Source organism: Nicotiana tabacum, chromosome 17, assembly GCF_000715075.1.
Source record: "Nicotiana tabacum cultivar K326 chromosome 17, ASM71507v2, whole genome shotgun sequence".
Lineage (NCBI taxonomy): Eukaryota > Viridiplantae > Streptophyta > Magnoliopsida > Solanales > Solanaceae > Nicotiana > Nicotiana tabacum.
Genome location: NC_134096.1, coordinates 6,638,108 through 6,661,283, shown reverse-complemented (window position 1 = coordinate 6,661,283; position 23,176 = coordinate 6,638,108). Strand labels below are relative to the sequence as shown.

Here is a 23,176-nt window from a genome sequence, read left to right as displayed (position 1 = left end):
TCCACATAAATTTAAAGCTGTGAACTGTCAAAGCTTAATTTCGACCCAGATGTTTCAACTTCAAAACTTAAGTCTAAAATTTGATTCTAAAAGTTAATTTAGCTATATTTTAAATAGCGGTCCTAAAAGCGACTATTTATGCGCTTCACCTAATTTTATGGGCAAAGATCATTAACTTGCGGCCGAAATTATTTGTATATGATAGCCGCAAAAGTGTATAAAATTGATATATTTTTTATATATAACATACAAAAATATTTATATATATAAAAATATATATTTTTCGGCTATTATTTTGAGAACGATTATACAATGTCATTTTTCCAATTTTCATCGACGAGAGTTCATCAATCTGGGCCTAAGCCCATTTGATATGACACTACAGTAGCCCATTACCCGAAGCCACAAAAACCATTTCCCTTCGTCGGAAACCCTACACTTTCTCCTTTTACCTCTCTCTCCCCTCCGCAGCTTCACTACTCCTTCAGATCACTGAAAATGGTGAGTTTCTCTACAATTTGTGTCGTTCAACTTCTCTAATTCACTTCTTAACTTCTATGCATTTTCATTACTTTGATTTTATTTTTTGAAATTTGAAAAAAATTGCTTGATTTTATTGTTTAGCCGTTCAAGAGGTTCGTTGAGATCGGAAGAGTTGCGCTCGTTAACTACGGGAAAGACTATGGGAAGCTTGTCGTCATCGTTGACGTCATCGACCAAAATAGGGTACATTTGATTACTGTTTCAGTTTTGTTACTTGATTTTAGCTGAATGTTTATGTTTACTTGATTAAGGTGGCGTTTTGTTTTTATGTTTGCAACAATTGAGTTTGCAGACTCAGTTTGTTTGACTTTTTGCTAATATATGTTTGCTTGAGCTGTTTTAAGATTTCCAAACTCAGTTTCCAGAATGGATATGGAGGATTCATATAGCTGACTCAAACTACTTTGGCTTTAGGTGTAGCCGTTTTAGCTTTTTTACTTTCTAGCTGTTTGAAGGGGAGCCTTGGAGCAATAGTAAAGTTGTGTCTATGTGACCTATAGGTCACGGGTTTGAGCCGTAGAAGCAGCCACTAATGCTTGCATTAGGGTAGGTCACGCCCCTTGGGTTGCGGTCCTTTCTTGGACCCTGCTGTGAATGCAGGATGCTTTGTGCACTGGGCTGCCCTTTTACTTTCTAGCTGTTTATGCACCAGTTTGTGCTCACCATGAGTATTCCACCGTGTAGCTGCCACATCCCATTTACCCGCTGTATCTGTCCGCCTAGGCTTAAGTAGATGTGATGAAGTCACCTAGCATTTTTTGTTTGAACCCTGGTTTCCAAAGTTTCACCACTTCATTGACGGCTAGGCACACCCTTGGATGCTACATCCTAGCTATTTATAAATGATATGTTCAAGACTTAGATATAGAGGATTCATATGGTGTTTCCCAACTATCTTGGTATTGAGTGTAGTTGATAGCTTAATCGATTGGTCTTAGCACAGATGCAAGGTTCCTAGTCACGTCTTTGGGAACAATACATTAGATTTGTCTTTTACTTTGTCAGTTTTTAATGAAGGATCTGTATATGGCCTATGATGGAATATGATAATATGCCTACATTGTCTGATCATATTAACTTGATTGAGGAATATTTTCTGAGGCCTTGTATTATGGATTCGAGAATAGTAATCTGTGACTGTGTAACTAGAAGCTCCCACCTCCCTGACCATTTTATTATTGAATATCTGTCTTTGTTGCCTAAGCAATTCAAGTGTATCCTTGTTTCATAAAGTTCTGCCGATTTAATGTAAGCGAGTGTCATTGTTGTAATGTTGTTGGCTCTGTTTTCTGTTATAATCTTGTACCAATATCTTAGGGTTGTCACGTTTCTGGTAGTATAGCGTAGACTACTATGTTCCTTTTGGATTGAGGTGTAGATACTGGGGGGTGAAACTTTACTTTTCAAATATGAAAAAAATCAAGAAAAGTGATGAACCTTTGCCTCTACACGGTTGTTGAACTCTCCATTGATGGGTCCAGTGATTATATCTGTTTATGTGTTAATGTAAGAGCGAAATTTTGCTATGTGGGGCACGGTTTGGTACCCAAAATGTGAAAACGCCATTGTTTACTTGTCCTGAACTCATCATCTGATGAAATTTTTTCATACCCCAAGGGATCATCTTATCTTCTTAAGGAACCATTCAAACATAGACTTCCTGCCTCTTTCTATTTTTCATGTTATTTCACGCTTACTCATTCTCAACAGTTAAAAGAAAAATCTCAATTGCTTCTTGATTTGTTGAGTTTAGTTTTAATTTGGACAGATGGTAACCAGTGCTTCCCCCCCCCCCCCTTAAAATCCCTCCCAATTAGGAGTATCTATAGTGTTTCCACACTTCCCTCCAGCATGACTCGAACCCAGGACAGATGGTAGCCGGTGCTTAATTGATAGATAAATTAACTTTGGAAAATATGATGAAAATATGAATCTTATCTATCCTAATAATTTTGCTATCTCTTTAAATTGATAGGCTCTTGTTGATGCTCCCGACATGGTGAGGAGCCAGATAAACTTCAAGAGGCTTTCACTCACTGATATCAAAATCGACATCAAAAGGATTCCAAAGAAGAAGACCCTGGTTGCTGCTATGGAGGCTGCCGGTGAGTGGCTATAGTTTCTCTTCTAGACGATATGGAGCAGATATTACTTTAGCAGTTCTTTGTCTATCCTATATGTTAGAAAAGTTTGTAAGGTTGACTATTTTCATTTGCTTTATGTCCTTCAGATGTGAAGAACAAGTGGGAGTCCAGTTCATGGGGAAGGAAGTTGATAGTGCAGAAGAGGAGGGCCTCACTCAACGATTTTGACAGGTTTAAGCTTATGTTGGCAAAGATCAAGGTGCGATTGCATATGTATTCAAGTTAACTTCATCTAACTGCATTTAGCCCACTCATACCAATATAACTCAGTGGACTTTATGAGAAATATGGTTTACATGATAGGGTTAAAAGAATGGTTTTCATTAATTGAAAAAGCAAAATGCATATGCCAGGCTTGTGGTAGAATGTGTTTCTTACTTAGTCTCGTGCCAAGTATACTCCTGAAACAAACCTGCATGTTCTTGTGTAAACAATCCGAATATCGCTTGGCTTACTTTTAATTGCATAAGTATTTTATCCTTGTGGGTTTGTATCAATCTGATTCATGGGTGTTGATATTGCAGAGGGCCGGTGTCGTGAGACAGGAGCTTGCAAAGCTTAAAAAGGAGACTGTGGCTTAAGAACTTTCTGAGTAGCCACATTGGTTTAGAACAATTTTGGAAGTTGTATTTTTTTTTTTACCTTGGGGAATGTATTCTCAATGAAAGAACCCCTGTTCTGTTTTTCTTGTTTCTTCGATTGCTTCGAAATTATCTTTCTAATCTATGATGATGAACTGAGGATTTCTTGCTGAGTTATTTCAAAATGTTTGTCATAGATTATTAAGTAATGAGTGTGTTAGCCAAGAATCTGAAAAAGCGTTTTATCTTGATGCTGTCTTGTTTTTTAACACAATCATATGATAACATGTCCAAAGATCCCTATATGGTGCTTGGATTTGGTTTGGTTTACTTTTGGAAATCAATATTGAGAGAAGGTAGTGTTTGGACTTCAGATTATGTCTAGTTTCTAGAAGCATTCAGCTGTAATTATTGAAAAATAAAATCTTCTTTGAATAACATTCAATTTCTGGGAAAATTTGTAAGGTGAAATAGTATAGTTGGAACCTCTGAGAATTAGTTGAATTAATCATTAATTAATGAAAATGGCCAACCAGTAAAACAAATCGGGACGAAAAGAACAATTAACTTTCCGATATGCTGTTTTAAACACTGCAATATATTTGTTTCTGAAAAGAAATTATCAGCACCTACTGTTTATTCTAAACTTGTGGATGTATGATACATATCATTCAATCACGGTAAAATATATGTATTCTCACTTTAGTTTATAACTTGGTTTAATATAAATTTTCATGTTGCGATAAGTAGTTTGCCTCTTAACATTAAGATTCAACTTTATTGTTAACCTTTTATGATATTTCAGTTTTTTTGTTTTACTGCTCTGCAAAAAATAGTACTTCTACTATTATTCTCTAGTCACTAATTAAGTAGGAAAGAAATGCAACCTTGAACTTTATGACTACATTAATGTTAAGATCAAGTACGTTATTAACTTTTTATGATGTTTCAATTTATCTGTTCTTACTCTGCAGAAAAGGAAAATAAACTTCCACCATTGTTCTTTGACTAATTAAGTGGGGGGAAAAGTGCAACCGTGAACTTAGTGGCTATGTTTTGTAAAAACCAAAACTTATGGGGCTTTGAGAAAAATATTGAAGTCTCCTCTCTCTCAGCGTTGACTTATTAAATATATCAAAGGCACAAATTCCCAGGTAGCTTCCCTTCTTCTGTTTAACCGTACAGTATATATATAGCTCACCGCGTATATACATACATTTTCACTCCTATATATATCAAACCCAGATTCCCAATTATCCATACATCTTCCTCTGTTACACAGTGTTGGCTCAATCAACAATGAACATCTTTTCCAAGAAACCCAATGCTAAAGGTTCGATTTTTAAGTTCTTGATTTTCATAAAAGATCAAAATTTGAAGAACCCCTTTTGTTTATTCATGTAATTGCTACCTTAGAATACACAATTACACATATATGATTTTTTTCGACACATATAGATGATTCATATATAGAGGATTCGTGTAACAAATAGTGACTGGTTTGGGATTGAGGAGTAGTTGATTGATTGATTGTTAAGTTCTTGATTTTCATAAAAAATCAAATTTTGAAGAACCCCTTTTTGTTTGTTTCTTTATTGCTACCTTTAGAATACATTTAGATGATTTTTATGTATAGAGGATTCGTATATTGAACACTCACTGGTTTGGGATTGAGGCATAGTTGATTGATTGATTGTAGGTTACTTGAATCAAATTTGAGCATTAATTATTCTTCATGGAATTGACATTTGATCTTCTGCTGGATGTTGAGCATCCACAAAATTGAGCTGTGATTATATTTACCAAGTGTGCAAGTTTGAACTTTTCTTTTGGCAGAGGCACTTCGGGAGAGTAGAAGAGAACTAACCCATGCTACCAGAGGTAAACAGTTTACAGTTTTAGCCCCCTCCCCCCTTCCCCTGCCATGAAGTACATTGATCTCATAGGTGGATTCAACAAATAAGCACATGGGTACCCACTGTCTCGAAATCAAACTATATGGATGCAGAAGTTAATTCAGGATTTAAACGTGATGACTTCAAAGTTTTTTGCACTGAACAGATTGGGCTTTGAAATTATGGTCCAAAATATTTACTTGTTAGAATTTTAGTGTTTTTTACAAACATACACACACATTATGTTCGGTGTAGAAATAGCATGTTTGGTTGAACCGGTAGCTAATCAGCTACATTCACCATTGTATCTATATATGCATATAAAAAATTCATAGAAAAGTTTTAAAATATGTTAAGAGGTGCACACTGCCTTTCAATATTCGTCTTTGACAGAGCTAGCTTTTTGATTGCTTTGTAATCATACACTCTGGATGAAGCTACAAACGGAGGAGTCTTGCAGTAGATTGATGCATGGCCAATGTAAAAATAGTCAGGCTATGATCGGAATACTCTAAATACAAAGAATTCATAATGTACACTAACTAGTTTGGATTGAGACATAGTTGATATGGTATTAAATTGTTGGGTCATTGGTACTAGATGATATTGTTGGGGCTTTGTGAAATTATGCCAATTATAATTTGGATATTTGATAGAAAGTAATGTTAATTCCTATAGACAAGGAAAGTAATGTTAATGAAAACCGAAGGTATACAAGTGACATAAACAATGACTTTATGGGCTTAGGGAGTAAATAGAGTAAACCACTAGTAAGATGTTCCCATTCTTATTTAGAGATCTCAATATCCACCTACCCGAGAGCCTTTGGAAGCTCTTATTAAACTAGTGAAGGTCCATTTTATTTCTTTGTTCGAATGGGCCTGATATATCTAGTAAGATGTTCCATTCTTGCTAATAATAAATCCCAAATTGCTAAATTCAAGATCAGCCAAGATCTTTCTAGGGTGTAAAAGACGTTCTTGATCTATGTTTAGGTTGGCTTAATGTATTCGTTTATCAAATTCATTATTGTTTCTTAGAGAATTATGGAATAAAATGAGAGTGTTAAACAGTGATTCATTTGACTATGCCATCCATTCTACTTGAGCGACTTTATAAGCAGTGCGCCTTTATGTTAGCTTTAATAAGTTTGGAAACCGGATGATCATATTCAAAGGTAGGTAAAGTATAGTAAGTCTTGCTTGGGCTGCTCTATGGCTAAGTCGTTTTCTTAAATAGGGAACTGATTTGATGATAAATCACTGGTAAGCTGTAATTTCTTACACATCAGAAGACACACAATTTCTGTGAATAGAGAAGGAAGCTTAGGAAGACTATCACATTGGTATCCACAATTTCTGTTCTCAATGTGTGAAAGGGCTTCTTTTAAGTAATCGGCGAGTAACTCATGTTAGTTTTAATATTGTGATGTAGGTATTGAGAAGGAAATTTCTGCTTTGCAATCAGAGGTATGCCTTGAGCTTCTTCCTGTTGCTAGCCTATTCTTGAAAGTATTTTGTGACTGTTCGAGAGACAGAAATTTATGCAATTTTAGAGCTTATACAACTTTTTTCCTTTATATCGCACTTCCTTTACTTACTGTTCTGCATGCGGCATAATATCTATAAGAGACATTTTGATGTATTTCTTGGTGAGACAGGAAAAGAAACTTGTTGCTGAGATAAAAAGGACTGCTAAAACTGGAAATGAGGTGGGTCTGAAGTGTCAGCATCGGACGCTTAATTAGCTGTCATAAATTACCTCTGTGCGTTGTAACTCATTTGTCATCTGTTTTCGCTCTGCATTTTTAGACAGCAACAAAAGTACTAGCACGTCAGTTAGTCAGGCTTAGACAGCAAATAGCCAACTTGCAAGGTAGTCGGGCTCAAATGAGAGGTATAGCGACTCACACTCAGGTACTCTACCAAGTCATTTTACATGCTTACTGATTTCAGTTCTTCTGTCCACTTTCTGTGAAATGAATTTGAAAAGCTTTTTGCCTTTTTGCAGGCAATATCTGCCCAATCTTCGGTTGCTGCAGGCATGAAAGGAGCCACTAAAGCTATGACTGCTATGAATAAGGTTTAATGGCCATTGGCCAAAGATCATGACATCTAATTTTAACTTTTCCATTTGTTTGCAAGAGATAATGAAATATAAATGGTTTTTTTTCTTTCTTTCCATTTTTGGCCCGACAGCCCAAAATAATTACAGGCGGTAGCCCAAATATACAAAACATTCAACTTCTTGTTCTCTTGAAACCTCTTGGCTCCTTGCAGATAAATTAAAAATGTGGATCTAGAAGTTTGATTCCCTCGTGTTTCTTTACTCCTCTTTTTGTTGTCCATTTTGCTTCTCCTCTCCCATTGCCTCCATTATTTGGTTTGCTTTCATATATTGCTCGTCAATTTCTTTTTACTCAGTGAAACATGATATTTGTTTTCTATGTTATGTCATCTTCTTGATTCCTTCTCATAATTATCAGTTGATTTTTTGCAGCAAATGGCCCCTGCGAAGCAAGCGAAGGTGATGCAAGATTTCCAGCGGCAATCAGCTCAAATGGATATGACGGTAAGACTGATTGATTGCACACTATCTGTTAAATCTTAAAATAAAATCATGTCCTTTATGTCAACTCATTGTTACAAGTCACATTGATAGTTGGTGTTTGTATTTGTAGACTGAAATGATGTCAGACGCCATAGATGACGCTATAGATAATGATGAAGCGGAAGAGGAAACTGAAGATTTGACAAACCAGGTATGCTCTTAAAAGCCCCTTTCAATTATGATTTATGACTGGAAATAGTTAGTGGGTGTGTTTTGCTTTATGCTAGCTTAGTAGTTGATTTAATTGAAAATATCTATATAGTTTTGATTGTTCAGATAGCATTCTGGTTTTCTTCAGGATTGATGTTTTCTTAATAAAATGTGTTAGCCTGGACTCTTCTGATAATGGAACTAAGATTGAATGTAAAAATTTATTTTTAGGAATCAAACAATTATTAGAGTTCATTTAACTGTACATGTTAATATCTATAACACACGGTCACAGCTAGTTATTGTTTTCTTACAAGTTGATTTGATCTTATATTTGCAGGTCCTTGATGAAATTGGAGTCGATGTTGCCTCACAGGTTGTTTTTAATTATGTTTCATAGTGAAATAACTAGTCTTCTTACTTACAAGAAGGAAAGTAGTTTGACATCGGCAACTACCGTGTTAAATTGACAATCCCATGTTTTAATCTTGACAGCTGTCAACGGCTCCCAAGGGCAAAGTTGCTGGAAAAAGGACCGAGGAATCAAGCAGGTTCATTCTCATTTTCTTTTGATATTGTCTACTTGTTGCTATATTGCCCTTTTCCTTTACTCGCATGTTTTTTCAAGAGATAAACTTATGGAGCCAAAAAAACAAGAAAAAAAGAAGCTTAGGGCGTTGGTTTAACAGTAAAGGTTACGCAGAAGGATATGTGGTAGGCGCACATAATGAGTTCAGATTCGATTGGTGAACTAAGTTTGGTATTTACATGGAGAAGGATAGAGGGAAGGGGCTCAGTATCCACCGAGTTTTGAGGCAAGAAACAGCATATTTCGCGGGTTATTCAAAAAAAAAAACTACAGAGCCAGGTTTCACTAACATGTGTCCTCCACTAGAAATTGCCTTGGCCTTGTTACCTTCTAGATCGCGAGCCTAGTTAAAGCTGTTCTAGTCTTCACTTGGTAAAAATGGATACTATTAACTAATTTATGAAAGCTAAGCGCACTTTGTTTCTTCACTCATAAGAAAACTTTTCTTATATTAAATAGATAGGGGAAACAGTATGGCCCCGTCTCTGGATCCATAAGCTTAGAATCTCGGATCCATAAGCTTCAAATCTTGGCCCCGTCTCTGGAAATAGTATAATTTGCTTCAAGTACTACAGTATCCTCAAGCAAATTATTAGACATTTTGAGTGCACTGCTCGCTGACAGATCAAAGTACGTGCATTTTTCGGTTCTTCAATTTTCTTCTCTTCCTGTAAATAATCGTATTAGTAAGAAGTGCATTTTTCATGTTCTGCGATGAGCTTATTCACTGTAATCTCATTAACTCTCTCACATAAGTTTGTTCTGGTGTTTTCGTACTGGCAGTTCGGGGATTGATGAGCTGGAGAAGCGATTGGCTGCACTTAGAAATCCTTGATCTCAGTATCTTGGACTAGTCCTTATGTTGTTGCCTCCAACATGAAACAGGAATTTCCATAAGTTGTGTACATAATTTTGCTCCAAGAATGATGTGATGCATCAATCCTTGGTCTTCTTTGAGGTTAAGTGTCATAATTGGTCGTCCGAAAGCTACAAACAATGTATTAGTTGTTTGATAAAATCTTGGCATGGCTTTCTTCTTTCATCTCTTGTCATGAAAATTCTTTTCTGTAGTGTGCTAGTAAAAGAAAAAGGATAGCCTGGTGCACGAAGCTATCTCGCGTTTACGTAGGGGTAGTGTGCTAGTGTGTGTGCATTTTTTTATGACGGTGATGTTCAGATCAACTTATCCACTCCTCGATTATTCACCGGGTATCTGCCATAGGCGGACCTATGTATAGAGAAGAGGGGTCATCGGAGTTCATTAACCTCGCAGAAATTCTTGATATATATGTGCATATATGTTGAGAATGGTCATATATTTCGCCTAGATCCCTTAAGATCAAAAGTCTGATAGGACACTGGTTGAGCAGTCCGCTCATGTGCCCCACCACCTTCAAATCCGAGGTCCACCTCTGTTATATGCTACCTCGACTAGCACATGTACCGAGTAATTATGTCACAAATATTTAGATAGATGGGAAGAAATCACATAGTTTAACCACCTCATAATCAATGTCATACTTGCGAGGCTAAAGTTGAGATTCGCTTGTTTAAAATTTGAAATAAAAAAATGTTTAATAAAACAAGTTATGATATGAATACATGTTATCCAACAAAAAAGAGAGAAAAAATTGGACAAATCCTGAAGAAAGAACTAGTGCAGGTAAAGAAAATAGTAGGGTATGTAATTGGAGAATAAGAATTTTGATGATTTATAATTGGAAATTGGTTGAGACACAGTAAAAATAGCTGTTTTATTGCCAAAAGTTACTTCAAGAGATTATTTAGTAAAATTAATTTTGCAAATGAACTAGGAAAATACCAAAAGTGAATTCAAATGAAAAATATGTGGTGAATAAAAAAGCATTAGGGTGAACAAGAAAAACAAAAGCTCGAATTTTTCATCTTGTTAATACAAAAATTAACCAAATTGAAACAACTAATATGTTTCTGACAAAGTAACCAAAATGATATAGACATTATTCACTATTTATCATTTGCTTAATCAAAAAATGTAACGGTGAAAAATTGACGGAATGTGGCAAATATCAAAGTTAAACGTGACAGACAGAAGCCATTTAAATAATCGTTACCCTAAATTACGATTTACAACAATAGATTTTCTATCAAAGTTAAATGTGATTGACATAACTTATAGTTACAAAATTACTTTAAGTTGCAATTTACGACAATAGTTATTTTCTATCAAAATTAAACGTGACATATATGTATGAGTCAAAATCTGCCTCAGTGGGATTTAGCATGAAGCGGTATCATGAAAAACGATATGGTCGGGGTCGATTAGTAGATAACGGGGCTCGTAGCCGAGTAATTAATAACGGTCGAGGTCGAGTATCAAGGGCAGTGCTAATGACTAGTTTTTGTAATAAAATATTCAGGAGAATATTCTATTGAATATTCAGGAGAATATTCTATTGAATATTCTTGGTGTCTGTACTTTTAGGGTTGACTGAGTAATGTACCATATAAATAGAAAAAGAGATAGGGGAGAGGGATATGTAATATTCTCTGATAAGAACATTATTTGAAAAGCATACTTTCTCTCTAGATAAAAGATAATCACTACCTTTCTAAAGAGATTCGATTGTCTACTATTACACACTTTTTTCATTAGATCCGAGAAGGGTCCCAATATTCTAGTATTTATCTATCATTCATCCTTGTCAGAAGAAGGAATTATCCACCTCATTCAATATTGGGTGAATTATTCTCCTAATTTACTTTAATGCCATTTATCGTTATTTATTGTTTGATATTCCCCCATCATTAATGATCTAGAAATATTGAATGTACATCACATTTAATCTTCTCTCAACATTGCTCTTGCGTTATTTTTGTTAATCGATTATAGATCTGAAATTATTATTATTAACTAGGTTTAGCCATTCGTCATACAAAATTAATCAGTTTAATCAAAAGTCTACATTTTTTTTGTCAAACAAGACAAACTTCAAGTTACGACTTATCACAATAGACATTTCCTCCAAATGTTAGCTTTTTAACTAAAAACTACTAATTTTTTAATGAAAAATGATACTGTATAGCCGCTCATAAAATAATAGCCAATATATTAGCGAGATCCAATGGCGAACAACTGCCCAAAAGAAAAGCCGTCTGAAAATTCGTACAACATTTCCACGATATCGTTATGATCAATTAACGAGACTTAGCCGGAAAGTGTTATATATTTGTATATATATACATTTTGTATGTGATATATAAAAATTATATAGATTTTATACACTTTTTCGACTATCGAATATAAATAATTTATGTTACGGGCTAAAAATAATAATACCCCTAATTTAATGTGTTACACAAATGAGAAGCAAAACATACATGTATTAAGATGGATGACTTCTAGTTTGGACAAAAAGAAATTTTGGCCAAGAGTAATCTTTTTCAAAGTTAAGGCATTTAACCAAACTCTTAAAATTAAAAAAAAATACTTTTGAGTGAAAACAAAAGTTGTTTTGAGAAGTTGAAAAAGTAGCTTTTCAAAAAGAACTTAAAAAAAAAAATACTTTTGAGAAAATAAACTTAAAAATATTTTTTAAAAGTTTGATCAAACACTATTTATTGTTCAAGTGCTTTTAGAATTGATTGGCCAATCACACTATTTTTTACCAAAAGTATGTTTTTTTAAAATTACATTTCAAGGGACCGGCAAAGTTGTTGTCATGTGACCAGGAGTTCACATGTTCAAACCGTATAAACATTTTCTTGTAAAAGTACAAGGTAAGTACAATACTAACTTATAGTTAACTCTTTTCCGTAACTACGTACATGACTGCCCTTTTTTTACTTTTTCAAAAGAAAAAAAAGTGTTCTCTTTTTAAAATTTTGGGAGCCAATTTGGCGGCAAAGTCTATTAATTTCTAGTTTAATTTTTCATTTCCGCATATTATACGTGAGCCTAGGGTTTGTGATTGAAAGTTAATACAATCTGCCCCAAATTCTTTGTAATAGATGGCTACAAAGGTTTTTGAATGGGAAATCGTAAACGACGATGGCTTTATCTACAAGCGGAGAAAGCCGCATCAGCTGCCAGTTTCGAGCTCTATCACCTCCGCCTCCGCCGCCCCGGCGCAGCCAAATCCGGCGGTGGCTGAACTGAAAAGGAAGAAACGGTTTCTCTTAAGAATTTCAGAGAAGTTTAAGAAAGAGATTGAAGAGTGGGAGGTCTGGGAGAAAGCAGTGAGCGACTTGAAAGCAAAGTTGGATATCCAACAGCAGCAAAGTAGTGATCCGCAGCCGCAGCCACAGCCACAGCCGCAGCTACAGTCATCGTCGGGTTTAAGCTTAGTTGATCAGCTCTTCTCTCAGGTATTTGCTTGCTTGCCTTTTCGTCTCTTTCACGAGTTGTAGGGGTTCACAGGGACTTCAAGTTAATAGATACTAATAATTATTGAGTTCATACTCAAATATTTATAGATGTTTAGTGGATAATAGCCCTGTTGTTCCAAGCGAGGAATTCAGAAACAATCTTATTTTGAATCGGTAACTGAAATTAGATTTAAAACTAATTGAGATTTAACCGCTTTTTAGGTAAAAAATAATATTTGGACAAACATACACTCTTTTCACAGAGTTGTAGGGTTTTCTACCGCTACTTTAAGTTAATAGATTCCCTCCATCCCAATTTATGTGTCACTTTTCGAATTTCTAGAGTCAAACTAGTTTTTCTTTGACAGAATAAAAAATATATAAAAAAAATGAGTTCTTCTTTGACTGCTAAATTTTTATACGCCTTTTAAATATTTTAAATTATTAATTATTATGACTTATAATATGTTTTATGTTGTTTTTAAATATGTATATCATTATTTCAAAAAATTTAAAGATTAGTCAAAGTTCCTAATATATTTTGACTCTCGAAATCCGTGCCATATAAATTTAGATAGAGGGAGTAATAATAATTGAGTTTATACTCAAATATTTATAGATATATAGTAGATAACAGTCCTATTGTTCCTATTAGAATTTGACACCTACATAAGAGAAGCTGCAATACCCTTTATCTGTTTTAGGGAAATTCCAAATCTCTGAAAATTTCATACTTGTCCACTTAATTTGTATGTTTATAGGCATTTTTCTACTGCATAACACTCGGGTAGTAAATTATCTAATCTGCGGTATATTTCAGTTTTCTGCATCGCAACCTCGAATCTACAGTTTCATTTGGAAAAAAGAACCTAAATCAGAAAATTATCTGAGAAGATGGGCACGTGAGGATCATCTATCGCACATTTGACTCTGGTATCCAACAAGGTCATCAGATATTGTGTCATCTGAAGAGCAACCTCTCTGAACAGTGCATGCCTGAATAGTGCCTGAACCCTAGGTCTGCTAATGCACGCTTGAACAGTGCTTTCTATGGCCGCGCCTCTCCCATCTCTTCTTATTCCTAAAATTCCACCACACTCATCAAAAGCCAAGCTCCCCGCGACCAAACCCCAGTAAATCCCCCCGGCAGTCGAGCTCTCACGCGCCGCCAACTCGCCTGACTTTCCGGCGAGTTCCTGCCACGCGCCGGCGCGTGTGGCCTTTTCCGGCGACATTTCAAAAAAACTTTCTTCAGACAGCCTCTTCTCGAGGCACTTCCGAGCCATCCGGTACAAGTTTCACCAAATTCCGACGACTTTTTCTTTTTCCGGCCTTTAAACCCCAGATTCTGACGTTTTGTTTCTTTGTTCAGTACGAGAAAACATTACTCCCTTCCTATATATTGTTTTCAGCCACTGTGAATACTGTTATCCCAACTATTGAGGTTTTTCCGGCCAGTTTTTCCGGGACAACCGTATTTAGAATATGATGGATTGTACAGAGAGAAGCTCCCTTTTCTCTTTAGAATCTAGAAAACTGGAAAACATATCTTTTATCAAAGCTGTCTCTTGGCCAACCCTAGAACTTGGGGGAAGATGCCATCGAAAGCTCGATGTAGGACAGGAACCGCACTTCACGCTGTCCGAGGAGCACACTCTCACACGCAAGGGTTTCTTGGAATCTAGTTTCATTGGGTCTTTCTCCAAATGGGTTGGTTCTCCGGAGGCTGTTAGAAACTGGGCAGCAGAGGCATGGAATGTAAAGGATGGGCTGAAAATATCGCAATTGGGGACACTCAATATCTCTTTCGTTTTGTTGACAAGTCTCAAGCTTCGGAAATTCTTGTCAGAGGAAACAGGTGGTTCGATGGGAACTTTTTAAATCTAGACAGATGGGTGGAGCATGATGGGTGTCTTGACCCCCGCTTCACTGGCGAAACTTTGGTGGTCAACATGGTGGGTCTCCCGGTGCATCTTTGGTGTTTTGACCTATTCAAGAAGATAGGGGAAATCTGTGGGGTTTTTGTTGATGTCACTTGTAGTTTACACGATCTTTCGCGAGTGAGGATTGTGGTGAGGAAAGGAGGTAGAATCCCTGTCTCCACTGTGGTGGAAGATGGCTACTTGAGTTATAGGGTTTGGCTGAGCCCTGAATTTCGCCCTATCTTTATGCCTGTGATAGCGACGGAAGAAAAGGGAAGGTCAAACAGAAGAGAAGGGAAGGGAAATCAGTCTCTGAGGGGAGGGGAGGGTTCACCGGTTCACTGGATTAAGCCGAAATCAGACGTTAGATCGAGAAGAGACAGGAGGTTTGAAATTGGGGGACGAAGACAAAATTATAACAGGAGAAGACGTAAATGGGCCAGTGATGCGGGCTGGAAAGGCAAAATGGGACGGTCCTCTCCTACTTATCATAGGGTCGGGCATGTTGTTAGCAAGTATAGGCCTGGGTCTCCTCACATGGGCCCATCAACTTTCCCCAATTCCATTAGAATTGATCCAAAAAGGTCCAGTTTATTTCAAGCTGCGCATGATAAAGCTTCTAAGCATATGGGAACAGTGGTTCCTCCTTCTTCTGGCCATAGCGCTTCACACAGTGACACTCCTTCACCAAGCTCTAGTGACATGTGCCCCTCTACGATGGCTGCCGTTGCAGGGGCAGAACTGGCAAATGATGGTGCTGTTAATCCACGGCCCCCCACCTCTGTTGGGCCTGGTTCCATCAACCACTCAACTGCTCCTGGGCTTAGTTGTGCTGAGGACACACTCAAAGTCTCTTCTTTTTTTGGGGAGATTGGTGAGCATGTTCCAATTGATGTTAGTGTCGGACCAGTATCTTCAGTTAATATGCCACCAAGGGTTCCATGCGCTCTTCCGCCATGCTACCCTACTGATGGTTCTGGACATTCCTATAGCAGCAAGGTGTTATTTTCAGAGATTGTTGACCCCCAAGGAAATGGTGAGACCCTTTCGAAGGTTAAAACTCCTAGTGTTCGCAATGCTATGGTCTTGTATTCCTCTGGTAGTAGCAAGGAAAGGGCACATACAGAAGAAGCCTGCCTAATTTCGTCAAGGACCGGAGGAGGGGATACGTCTTTTTGGATGGAGGACAAACTCTTAAACTTTGGGAAGTTTCTAGGTGTATCTGTTGCAGGGAAGGAAGATAGGGTGTTAGAACTATTGAGGGAGATTGAGCAACAATCTCTTTACGATGGTGCAGGGAGGGAGTTGGGTAAAGGTGTTAAGCAAAATAACTTAGGGGATGTAGTTGTGTATCAGAGAAGGGGGCGAGTGTGTGACAAAGAGAAAGGGACCTCGGCTAGGGGAGGTGGGGAAATGGGGGCTATTGTCGCTTATGGAAGTTAAGATCCTTTCATGGAATGTGAGGGGGATGAATGACCCAAACAAAAGGGCCATCATCAAAGTGGGAGTTAGGGAGTGGGGTGCCAACCTAGTTTGTTTTCAGGAGACCAAAATGGAAGTTTTGTCGGATGCGATCGTGAGAAGTGTCTGGGGAGGTAGTTGGGTGAAATATGACTGGGTCCCAGCAGCGGGAAGTGCGGGGGGCATCCTACTTATGTGGGATGATAGAAGCTTGGAGGTAAAGGAGATTAGGAAGGGAGTTTTCTCTTTGGCAGCCCTCGTCAAAGATAGAGTGAGTGGGGTGGAGTGGGGATTTGGGAGAGTGTATGGGCCGGTAGGGGAAGGGTCCAAGGCGTCTTTCTGGAGGGAACTGGCCAATATTATGGGGGAATGGGGCATTCCATGGGTTCTAGGGGGTGACTTTAACACTATTAGATTCCCGGAGGAGAGATTAGGGTGTAGTGTGTTTTCGAGGGCCATGGAGGAGTTTTCTGACTTCATCAATGATCACCTTCTCATTGACCTTCCTCTGTTAGGGGAAAGGTTTACTTGGGCCAGGGCGGAGGAGTCCAACTCAAGGTCTAGAATTGATAGATTCCTGACATCTCCCTCATGGGATGAGCTGGTACCGAATGCGCTGCAGATTCCTTTACCTAGGTTGACTTCAGATCATTTGCCTATTTTGCTAGATGGATGCAGAGGGAGGGGGGTGCGTGCTCCCTTCCGATTTGAAAACATGTGGTTGAAGGTGCCAGGATTCGGTGACAAGGTGAAAGAATGGTGGACAAGCTATGGGGTATCAGGGACACCTTCATACCGGCTTTCGAAGAAACTCAAATTGCTCAAGGGAGATATTATTAGGTGGAATAAGGAGGTTTTTGGGAGGGTAGAGGTTAAAATGAGGGAGCTTATGCATGAATTGGGGGATTTAGAAAGAGGGGAAGGGGCGGGGGAGCTAGACGAATCTGAGAAAGAGAGATTGGGGGAGGTTAAGAGGGAAATAGTCGAGTTAGCAATAGCTCAGGAGACTAGTTGGCGGCAAAAATCGAGGGCGCTCTGGCTAAAGGAGGGGGATTCGAATACCAAGTTTTTTCATAGGGTGGCGGTCGCAAATCGAAGGAGAAACTTCATAGAGTCCCTAGTTGTGGATGGGGTGAGGATTGAGGGAGAGGAGGAAGTAAAAGGGGCGATAGTGGGGTTTTATGAGAACTTATATAAAGAAGAAGTTAGTTGGAGGCCGACTTTGGGGGAATAGAGTTCAACCATATAGGGGAGGGAGACAACGAGTGGCTAGAAAAGGTTTTCGAGGAGAAGGAGGTGCACGAGGCTGTGTCGTCTTGTGCTGGTGATAAGGCCCCCGGGCCTGATGGTTTCTTATTGGCTTTCTTTCAGCTCTTTTGGGACACCATCAAGGGAGAGTTGATGGAAGCCATTGAATACTTCCATGCGAATGGTGTTTTCGAGAGAAGTATCAATGCTTCCTTTATTACTATTGTGCCCAAGAAAGAAGGTGCATCTTGTATCAGAGACTACATGCCTATTAGTCTCATGGGGAGCATTTACAAGATTATTTCTAAAGTGCTTTCCAACAGACTTAAGAAGGTTCTTGACATGACTGTTTCGTCCTCCCAGAATGCGTTTGTGGAAGGTAGGCAGATCCTGGATGCTGCCTTGGTGGCAAATGAACTTGTAGATTCCAGAAGGAAAAATAGAGAACCCGGCTTACTATGCAAGTTAGATCTTGAGAAGGCTTTCGACCATGTCAATTGGGAGTTCCTGGACTTCATTATGATGCGGATGGGGTTTGGGGAAAGATGGAGGGGATGGATAAAGTTTTGCATTTCCTCAGTCAGATTCTCTGTCCTGGTTAATGGTAGCCCGTGTGGTTTCTTTGGCAGCTCCAGGGGTCTCAGGCAAGGTGACCCCTTATCCCCCATGTTATTCATTCTAGTGATGGACGCTCTGAGCAAAATGATGGATCGTGCGGCTGGCGGAGGTTTCTTGAGAGGATTCTCAGCTTCGATTGAGGTGCTCAGTGCCCGAAGAGTCTCATATTTGCTTTTTGCGGATGACACACTGGTTTTCTGTGATGCCGATATGGATCAGTTGACCTACCTGAAGCAGGTCCTGCAGTGGTTCCAGTTAGTATCAGGACTCAAAATCAACATCGGCAAGTGTGAGATTTTCCCGGTAGGTGAGGTTACTAATTTTGATGCCTTGTCTGGTGTTCTCAGATGCAAGGTGGGCTCCCTTCCCACTACTTACCTGGGCCTCCCTTTGGGAGCTTCATATAAGGACACTACGGTTTGGAATCCAGTGATCGAGCGGGTTGAAAAAAGATTAGCAGGGTGGCAGAAACGGTATTTGTCAAAAGGAGGTAAGGAAGTGCTTATCAAAAGCACTTTATCGAGTATGCCAACCTATTACTTATCCCTGTTGCAAGCACCGGTGGGCATCACAGAAAAACTGGAGCGACTCCAAAGGAACTTTCTATGGGATGCGGCGGATGGAACTAGAAAGTTTCATCTAGTGAATTGGCAAACAATCACTTCCCCAAAAAAGTGGGGTGGACTTGGAGTGAAAGATCTAAGGGTATTTAACAGAGCTTTAATGGGAAAGTGGCTGTGGAGATTCGGGGTAGAAGAGCATGCTCTATGGAGGGAGGTCATAGTAGAAAAGTATGATTCAACGGGAGGGGGTTGGAGGACCAGGGCGATCACAACACCTTTCGGGTGTGGCATGTGGAGGAGTATCATGAAGAATTGGGAAGCATTCGGTGGCAACATCACTTACAGGGTGGGGGATGGAAGGAGAATCCGCTTTTGGAATCATAGGTGGTGTGGAGAGGATCCTTTGAGGGTCTCCTTCCCCTACGTCTTCAGAGTTTCAAACCAGAAGGAACTGATGGTCCAACAGATTCGCAAGGAGCATGAAGGGGGTAGTATGGGACCTCTCATTCAGGAGGAACATGCAAGATTGGGAGATTGCGGAGCTTCAAGTTTTGTTGGCACTGCTATACGGGCAAGACATGCTCCAGCCATCCTGCGACTCTTGGAGATGGGGCTTGCGTGGCGATGGTTTGTTCACTGTAAAGTCATTTTACCAGAGTATGTTGGTGAGAGAGGAGACCACTTTTCCATACTCCTCGATCTGGATTCCTAGGGCGCCCACGAAGGTGTGCTTTTTTGCATGGCTAGCTGCAAGGGGAGTGATTTTGACTGCTGAAAATCTCCGAAAGAGGGGAATTACACTTGTTAGTTGGTGCTACATGTGTAAAAGCTCAGGAGAAGAAGTTGATCACCTTATGTTGCATTGCCCTGTGTCCTCAGCTTTGTGGAGGGCAATCCTGAATCTCTTTGGTGTTCAATGGGTGATGCCAAGCACTGTAAAGGAAATGTTATATAGCTGGGGCGGTTTCCGTAGAAGGAAAAAGCAAAAGGCGTGGAAATTCGCTCCGTTAGCTCTCATGTGGGTAGTATGGGGGGAGAGAAATAGGAGAGCTTTTGAGGAGATTGAGTCTCCTTTTTCACATCTTAAGAATAGCCTTTTATCTTTGATCGCTTTTTGGTGCACTCACTTAGCCCCTACTTGTATAGAAGATTGGGCGTCTTTTGTAGAGAATCATGTTCTGATGTAAATTCTCTACGTCTTTGGTATACTTTGTGTACACGGGAGTTCTCTCCCTTTTGATTAATACAATTTACCTTATCAAAAAAAAGAATATACTCTGTTTGTTCCGCTTTGTTTGACACAATTACTATTTGGATACTCTGTTTGTTCCGCTTTGTTTGACACAATTACTATTTGGAGAGTCAAAGAGATTCTTCTTTATAGGTTACATTGTTGATCCGTCTTCGGTTGTCCGGCAAAGTATTGGTTAAAAGGTGATTATGTTAATTGCTTTTTGCTAAAAGTGCAAGCTAAATTAACTACTCAGTACCATTTCACTTTATTTGTCGTAGTTTGTCTTGATACAAAATTTAATAAAGGAAGAAAAACTTTTGAAGTTTGCGGTCTTAAATATGTCAAAACATTTGTGTGACTAAAACTTTTGAAACTTGTAGTCTTCAACATGTCATATCATTTATGTGGCTATAAAAGCTTCTCACTAAGGAAATATAGGAATGTTGTATTGAAATACTATAATTAATGCATTTGTTTTCTGGTATTTTAAACTCTGATTTTGTTTGGGCTCCAGGTCCTGTTGAATATATTGGCAACGGAAAATACTAATAGATTGTGCAGATTCAAATGTTGATTTTTTAAAGTTTTCTTTTGAAAGTAGAGTTAGTCAAAATACTAGTATATTTTTTTGTAGGAAATAAGAATTATGGAAAAGATGTCTGAAAAAATTAGTGACCAACAGTATTGGCACTTTTGAGATGCAAGAGTAACATATTTCATGAGCTGTCAGATTTTCTCTGTTGATAAAATGGCAACCCGGAAGGTTCTGTTTGTTTTGGTAACCCGAAATAGCAAATAGCAACCCGAAATACTAAGTCTGATGCTTAAAAGTGCTGAAAGAACAGGGTGAATTAGGTTTCAAGATTGAAAGGAGTGGTAATAAGAGGATGATCATTTCAGATAACCTTTATGCTGATTACACCCTACTATTGTGTGAAGCAGATAAGGAACAATTTCTCCATCTTAGAGGAATTCTGTTAGCTTTTGAAGCTGTTTCAGGTTTATAAGTGAATCTTGCCAAAAGTAGTCTGTTCAGTGTTAATGCAGACAGTAGTACTAATGAATGATCTGTAAACTATGGTCAGAATGTCAAATTGAAGGTTGGAACTTGTTAATGGAAAAATAAATCAGGTTGTGGACTGATGTTTTGTTGGGAAATGAAGATTGCTGGACAGATTCCCTATTTTGTGTAGTTTAACTATAAATAGACAATGTACAGTTGCTGAATGTTATACTGGGTCAGGTCAGAATTTCAATTTCAGGAGAAATTTCAATGATTGGGAAATAAATGAAATCAGTCAATTATTGCTTTATTAGGAACCTCTGATTCTTGATGCCAATAGGCTTGACTCTCAGATTTGGACAGCAGGTAAGGATGGCAAATTCTCTGTTAAAAGCTGCTATAATATGTTGTAGAAACAAACTGCTACCTTTTTTGGGGAAAATATGATCCAAATGTATTACGGTAGGGTGGTTATATTGAGAAACTGAAATGGAGGGTAGATGTAGCTTATATTCGATATTAAAGGGGCAAATATGGCCCTTAAAGATTTTTTTTAAAATTTTTTTCTTTTGATTTTCTGGGTGTTTCAGGGATGTAACTGCAACAGCTATGCTGCAACTTTTTATTTTTGTACTTTAATGAAATTCCCTTATATTTCATTAGCTCTCTAACTTGGTTATTATCACTTAACTTAGGCTGAAGCTCAGGAAGATGTAATTCGCAATATGTCAAATTTCTGTGATGTTGCTGAAGCCCTATGCACTGCAGCAGAAGAAAGAGTAAAACAATCTGTTTTTGATCTTCCAATTTGGGCACATTCGCCTCGCGGTCTTATAAAATCATTAGGTGAAGAATAACTATGAGAATGACACTAGAGAAAACAGTTGAGGTGAAAATCCTTCCCCTGAGCTTGTTTTACAACAGTAATTGTTTGGCTAAATTTACACATGCAAGCTGATTGACTAGAATTTTTCATTTTCTCATTATATTTTTCCTACTTTTGTTTTAGCCTGTGGTGCTTGCAGATTGAGGCATCTTTACTATTCTCATAACCCTTTTTCTGAAAAAATGAGTGCTTTATAAGTGTTCCTTTTTCCTTTCCAAAATCCATATTTTTATGTGAAAGCTGGTCAGCTGGAGTAGGAATTGACTTCTTATATATGCTATTTGGATTGAATTTGTTTTTTGGTAATTTGGTGGCTTACTGTTGAAGAACCAGTTATTCCCCTTGTTCCAGAAATTTTTACATTTGTTTAGCAATTGGTTTCAAATTGTATCTACGTGTCGTGATACAATTGATTTATATAAGAACCTGATAATGGAAGGATACTAACATAGAGCTAAAACTTGCCTCAAATGTTAAAAAGAAAGGAAAAGTGTAGAGATTGATTAATTGAGCATATCAATGTTTTGGAGTATAAATCAAAGGCAACCGTGAAGAAAACTGAATTAATTTGAATTTGGATAGGGTAATGGTGGTAGTTGTTGTTTCTGTTCTAGCATTTGAACGTAGCGTCAAGTGAGATAACCGCGTAGAGGTTGGTTCATTGGAACATAGTTATTGATTTTCTGTTCTAGTATTGATTAAACATACAGAGGAGTTTGGTTACCATGTCAGAGCATATGTCACTATTTTTTAGGAGGAAAATGGTTTGTAAATCAAAAAAGTCTTTCTTGCTTCACTCAATTAAGTGAAAAAAAATAGCCTTAATTGTAATTGTAAGAGCCATTCTCACTGTGCATCTTCTGGAAGATTTAATATAGATTAGATAATTTCAATATCATATGGAAGTTGTGAAGAGTTGTAGGTATAATTCAATATTGTACTATGACTGACAATGTCCTGGAAATTTGACGTTGCAGTTTTGCTGGCATTCACAGAATGTAGCTAAGTTGAATTGTATTGCAAGTTTGCTAAAGTGGTTGCGGAGCTCAACTTGGCAAGCTTCATGAGTGAACCACCTAAAAAACTAGATACAACATGTTTCTTAGGTGACTGATCGAGCGATAACAACCAGGAGGTTGGCTGGTTACAAACACAACTTTGTCATATTTTGGCATGTTTATATTAGTTACATATTGTTGTACATATTCTGAATGAATGCAAAACTAAATGGAAGTTCATCAACTTTGCGTTTGTCTTGTGCTTTTGTGTAGGATAGTTAGTTGAGAGAATTACATGATAACTCTTGTATAATATTGGGACAGTTTTCATGTTCTGCTGATTGTTTCCCTTAGACTGTATTTCTTTCAGTTTTTGTTTTTTGT

General features: G+C 38.0%; 3 protein-coding genes and 1 non-coding gene across 5 annotated transcripts; all 4 read left to right on the top strand.

Moving 5' to 3' along the window:
• The first annotated feature begins 385 nt into the window (after positions 1-385).
• Positions 386-3,438, top strand: LOC107794709 (large ribosomal subunit protein eL14z). The gene is made up of 5 exons (XM_016617230.2): positions 386-501; positions 625-726; positions 2,519-2,648; positions 2,774-2,886; positions 3,212-3,438. The coding sequence occupies exons 1-5, from the start codon at positions 499-501 to the stop codon at positions 3,266-3,268; spliced, it is 405 nt and encodes a 134-aa protein (XP_016472716.2). The 5' UTR covers positions 386-498; the 3' UTR covers positions 3,269-3,438.
• LOC142172283 (small nucleolar RNA SNORD34) lies at positions 1,569-1,650 on the top strand. The gene has a single exon (XR_012701655.1). It is a non-coding gene; the product is annotated as a small nucleolar RNA SNORD34 (small nucleolar RNA).
• A 1,004-nt stretch (positions 3,439-4,442) lies between the features above and the next one.
• LOC107794710 (vacuolar protein sorting-associated protein 2 homolog 3) lies at positions 4,443-9,552 on the top strand. The gene is made up of 11 exons (XM_016617231.2): positions 4,443-4,601; positions 5,105-5,149; positions 6,598-6,632; positions 6,824-6,874; positions 6,975-7,079; positions 7,174-7,245; positions 7,663-7,734; positions 7,844-7,924; positions 8,264-8,299; positions 8,419-8,474; positions 9,296-9,552. Exons 1-11 carry the CDS (start codon positions 4,568-4,570, stop codon positions 9,345-9,347), a joined length of 639 nt encoding a protein of 212 aa, XP_016472717.2. The 5' UTR covers positions 4,443-4,567; the 3' UTR covers positions 9,348-9,552.
• A 2,828-nt stretch (positions 9,553-12,380) lies between these two features.
• Positions 12,381-23,161, top strand: LOC107794711 (uncharacterized). 2 transcript variants are annotated; one of them, XM_016617233.2, is made up of 3 exons: positions 12,381-12,859; positions 21,604-21,797; positions 22,790-22,926. In XM_016617233.2, exons 1-2 carry the CDS (start codon positions 12,503-12,505, stop codon positions 21,763-21,765), a joined length of 519 nt encoding a protein of 172 aa, XP_016472719.2. In that variant the 5' UTR covers positions 12,381-12,502; the 3' UTR covers positions 21,766-21,797; positions 22,790-22,926. The 2 variants fall into 2 exon arrangements, with proteins under 2 accessions (XP_016472719.2, XP_016472718.2); XM_016617232.2 differs by having other exon boundaries at positions 12,384-12,859; positions 22,772-23,161.
• Positions 23,162-23,176: the final 15 nt, after the last annotated feature.

Bases quoted from the DNA above. Each gene is read 5' to 3' on its own strand.
- LOC107794709 (XM_016617230.2), top strand. The intron at 727-2,518 runs GTACATTTGATT...TTAAATTGATAG, and splicing joins ACGTCATCGACCAAAATAGG to GCTCTTGTTGATGCTCCCGA. The intron at 2,649-2,773 runs GTGAGTGGCTAT...TATGTCCTTCAG, and splicing joins TGCTGCTATGGAGGCTGCCG to ATGTGAAGAACAAGTGGGAG.
- LOC107794710 (XM_016617231.2), top strand. From the start codon at position 4,568: ATGAACATCTTTTCCAAGAAACCCAATGCTAAAG. The intron at 5,150-6,597 runs GTAAACAGTTTA...ATTGTGATGTAG, and splicing joins ACTAACCCATGCTACCAGAG to GTATTGAGAAGGAAATTTCT. The intron at 7,246-7,662 runs GTTTAATGGCCA...GATTTTTTGCAG, and splicing joins CTATGACTGCTATGAATAAG to CAAATGGCCCCTGCGAAGCA.
- LOC107794711 (XM_016617232.2), top strand. From the start codon at position 12,503: ATGGCTACAAAGGTTTTTGAATGGGAAATCGTAAACGACGATGGCTTT. The intron at 12,860-21,603 runs GTATTTGCTTGC...CACTTAACTTAG, and splicing joins TTGATCAGCTCTTCTCTCAG to GCTGAAGCTCAGGAAGATGT.